We start from the raw sequence: 4194 nt of genomic DNA on the forward strand, positions 1-4194 counted from the left end.
TCTGAATGAAAACACAATAGGGTTAATCAATTAGGGTTTCTTCAACAATAAGAAGCGAAAATTATAATTCTTCTTGGGTAACAAACCCCGACACTTGCCGGAAACACAGCGGGTTCGTCGGCCACCGCCTCGCCGGAGACTCTGCACGGAACTTGGGGTTAAGGTTCCGGCAGGCTGCACTTGGGGTTGGGATTCCGATGGAAGGAAAGGGGTGCTGGCGGCGGCCGATAGAGAGGGGAGAGACAGGCGGCAGGTGGTGTGGATGTTGAGAGAGAGAGAGAGAGAGTGGTGGTGGTGGATGAAAGTGAGAGAGAGAGAGAGAGAGTTTTATTCCTTTTAAATGTATTTATTTTTTTTAATTTTAAATTTCTAATTATTTTATAAAGGGATAAGTAAATTTACAATTGTACCCCTCATGTGCCTAGCACATGACCGAATTTAACGAGAAAAGTTAACTAGGTTAGGACTAAAAGACATAACGTGATAGAGGTTTTGAGCATAAAGGATGTTTTATGCCATTAAGTTTGAGATTGTGTTTAGGAAAAGCAAATCATTGCAGGTCACGTGCAAATCACGTGATGAAAGTACACAAACGCATCTCTGCAAAACAAACGCACAGCAGTCGTTTCCTCGATCCGTTAACCGTTAGGGTTTCCACATCACAAATAATAATCTTGAATTGAATTGAATATGAAGCTCACCGTCAAAACTCTTAAGGGAAGCCACTTTGAAATTAGGGTTCAACCTTCTGATACTGTCAGTTTCCTTTCCTTTCCTTTCCTTATAAATGTCTTTCTTATTATTTATTATTTATTATATAAAACGCATGAATTATTCTCATTATTATGATGATATTGTTTATGCGAAATCTTATTTTTATTTTAGCTTTATTTATCATAAATTGATAAATTGGATGTTTACACGTGTATGTATAGTTAGGGCTGTAAGCGAACTGAAAGAGGCCTTGTTCATGTTCGTCCTATAAGCGTTTATTGGACTGCGGATTTTTTAAATTCAATATGTTCGTGAACGGTTCATTAACACAAACAAACAGTGTTTTATTTGATTTGGCTAACTGAGAATGGTCAGTGTTAGTGGTTCAGTTTGGCTACTGAGTTTGTGTTGGTGCTTTTTTCGACATTTATATGTTAAGTTACGTATAATTGTATAAATTAATCACGTAATACTCGTATAAAATTTTGTTTTATAGTTAATAATTTTGCTTAAATTTGTATGAATATGAGAAGATTATAAAAGTCTTTATAAAAAAAGATTAATGAACAAACAAGCATTAACGAACATACACGGACGTTCACGAACACAATTGAACGAACATGGCCTCTGTTCATTTAGTCATTCAAACGGAGTTTCTTATTTATGTTCGTTCATTGATTAAATGAACGAATATAAACGAACTTCCTGCCTAACCGTTTGCCAACTGATTGGTTTGTTTACAGCCCTATGCATATCTACATGATTTGTCCCTGCAATTGTTGAAGTTAGTAAGTTGTGGTATTTGGAAACAGAAAGTTAGACTTGTTTTGTTGATGTTTGTAGGTATTTTAGTTGGTTAATTTACATGTTTTTCTCTTTTTAGTGGAAGGTTAATGGCATGTGATGCAGTTTAGTAGTTTGTTTTCAGGGAGAAATGTATATAAAAACATTGTTTGTCTTAACGTGTTAATATGTGTACTTATCAAGTTAAAAGATGATGAAGTGGGAAAGTAGCTTAAAAACGATGTTAAAGAAGTGTGCTTTGGCATTCTAATGTCTGCTATTAATGTATTATATTTCTCAGATTATGGCATGTTGATAAACTACCTGTTTGTTGTGTTAATACTTAATAGTATGGCATGAAGGCATGATGTATTTTACGTTTCTTTTAATGTGCGAGTCTCATAGCTGATATAAAACCTGTTGTTGTACTAGATTATGGCTGTGAAGAAAAATATTGAAGAGGTAAAAGGAAAAGATAACTACCCATGCAGGCAGCAACTGTTGATTCACAATGGCAAGGTTTTGAAGGATGAAACAACATTGGTTGATAACAAAGTGTCGGAGGAAGGTTTTCTTGTTGTCATGCTTAGCAAGGTATCTCTCTCACTCACACGTGCACACGCACACACAAACACGCACTGACGTCTTTGTTACTGATTATCTGTCTCTCTCAACAGAGTAAAAGTTCTAGCTCAGGTGGAACATCGTCTGCTCATGTACGTTTTTATCTACCATATATGATATTCACTTATATTATACGAATAAAGGATCTCATTTTAACTTTTATAACTTATTAGCAGCCATCATCTACAACTGCACCAGCTTCTAATCCTACCAGCACACCTGATGCTTCTTCTCAACCTCAGTGAGTTCTCATAACTTATGCATCTCGATTATTAATCATAAAAAGTAGTAATGGATAGGTATTGAATTAGGAAATGTTGAGATGATTGAAATCAAATATGTAAAGTATATTATTATATTGAAGAAGATGATCTCAAGGATCTACAAAGGATAACTAACCACCGAAGTGGTCCCGGGCTATGCCCTTCTCATGCTAATGCAATGAGCCTAACAACTTACCTAATATCTTTCTTATCCTTCCTAAATGACTATTGATCCTTACTTATAAGAATAGAAATTACACTTACCCCCTCCCACAATTACAAACGACTATTAAGTATTAAGTAATAGAATAAGATCTCTATCATAATGCTTTTGAGATTATATAATTTACAACTGTGCTTCTAAAACCAGCACATCAAGTTCTGGCCCAGAGACTGCACCTGCACCCGCACCCGCACCCGCACCTGCAGCTGCACCTGTAGTCGTTGATTATAGCATGGAGCAGAATGTTCAACACATATTGGATATAGGTGGTGGCAGTTGGGACAGGGAAACAGTTACCCGTGCACTTCAAGCTGCTTACAACAATCCAGATCGAGCAATTGATTATTTATACACTGTACGTTTTGAAGTTAACTTCTTTAAATAAAACTTAGGACAAATTATCTAATTTTAGTCTGATTTTTTTCAGGGTATTCCTGATACAGTAGAAGCTGCAATCACGGCTGCTCAACTACCTGCAACTCAAGCTGCTACTGCAAATGCTGCGCCTTTATCTAATGGACCCAATGCTTCTCCATTAAACTTGTTTCCTCAGGTTAATAATCATTAAAATGAATTAAAATGAGTTTCTCATTTTCATTTTGTTTTTGTGTTTAATGTTAAAAGCATCCTTTTTGGAATCTTTGCAGGAAATACCTTCAGGTGCTGCAGGTGGCAATCTTGGAACCCTTGATTTTCTCAGAAACAGCCCGCAGGTGGTATTTAGATTCATATTATTATAATATTGGATTAACATACGTCAGTGTTGATTTTATAAATTACAATTTACAATTTTCATTTCAGTTTCAAGCATTGCGAACTATGGTACAGTCAAATCCACAAATACTACAGGTGCATTTTTTTAAAAAATATTACGCCTTTTTGTTGCATGGTCTAAAAGCAGTTGTGATTGGTTACAGCCGATGCTTCAGGAGCTGGGAAAACAAAACCCTCAGCTATTAGGACTAATTCAAGAAAACCATGCTGAGTTTCTTCGACTAATCAATGAACCTGTTGATGCTTCTGAAGGGTAATACAGTCATTTTCTTATTTTGTTTATCGATGGCATTTGATATTATATTGTTATCATCTGACATTTTATTTTAATAACTGTTATTTAGGGATCTGTTTGATCAAGGAGATCAGGAGATGATGCCTCATGCAATAAATGTTACTCCAGCAGAACAGGAGGCCATTGAAAGGGTATCAAATTATTAATCACTATTTTTTTTTTTTGTAAATAACTAAAAACGAGTCTTGAAGTTATTTAGCTGACTAGTTGCTTTATGTACTCAGCTTGAGGCGATGGGTTTTGATAGAACCCTTGTTATTGAGGCGTTTTTAGCATGTGATCGCAATGAGGAATTGGCTGCTAATTACTTATTGGAGCATGCTGCTGATTATGAAGACTAAACAGAAGCCATCAGTGACTCTTGAAAGGTTAGTATTCAGTTTCTCTAAAACAAAAGCTTTTGTGCGAAATAAACGGACAAAAATCTTTCATTCTTTTCAGGTGATTTTGACTTGAACCAGTTTTAGGTTGGTGATTGATACAGATTGGACGTTTATTGTATTGTCCATTGAACTGAA

The 4194-nt window shown here is 35.7% G+C and overlaps 1 protein-coding gene across 1 annotated transcript; it reads left to right on the top strand.

Annotated features, from left to right (window-relative positions):
* Nucleotides 1–685: 685 nt before the first annotated feature.
* LOC143551793 (ubiquitin receptor RAD23b-like) lies at nucleotides 686–4194 on the top strand. Its single transcript, XM_077042146.1, has 12 exons — nucleotides 686–756; nucleotides 1930–2091; nucleotides 2175–2213; nucleotides 2298–2362; nucleotides 2755–2962; nucleotides 3035–3160; nucleotides 3255–3320; nucleotides 3409–3456; nucleotides 3525–3634; nucleotides 3726–3807; nucleotides 3901–4044; nucleotides 4118–4194. The coding sequence occupies exons 1-11, from the start codon at nucleotides 691–693 to the stop codon at nucleotides 4015–4017; spliced, it is 1089 nt and encodes a 362-aa protein (XP_076898261.1). The 5' UTR covers nucleotides 686–690; the 3' UTR covers nucleotides 4018–4044; nucleotides 4118–4194.

This window comes from Bidens hawaiensis, unplaced genomic scaffold (assembly GCF_021521415.1).
Source record: "Bidens hawaiensis isolate Kalapana, Puna unplaced genomic scaffold, B.hawaiensis_p1.1 tig00001016_1, whole genome shotgun sequence".
NCBI lineage: Eukaryota > Viridiplantae > Streptophyta > Magnoliopsida > Asterales > Asteraceae > Bidens > Bidens hawaiensis.

Excerpts from the sequence above, each read along its gene's own strand:
- LOC143551793 (XM_077042146.1), top strand. The coding sequence starts at position 691 with ATGAAGCTCACCGTCAAAACTCTTAAGGGAAGCCACTTTGAAATTAGG. Across the intron at positions 757-1,929 it reads GGGTTCAACCTTCTGATACT|ATTATGGCTGTGAAGAAAAA; the intron begins GTCAGTTTCCTT and ends TTGTTGTACTAG. Across the intron at positions 3,161-3,254 it reads CATTAAACTTGTTTCCTCAG|GAAATACCTTCAGGTGCTGC; the intron begins GTTAATAATCAT and ends GAATCTTTGCAG.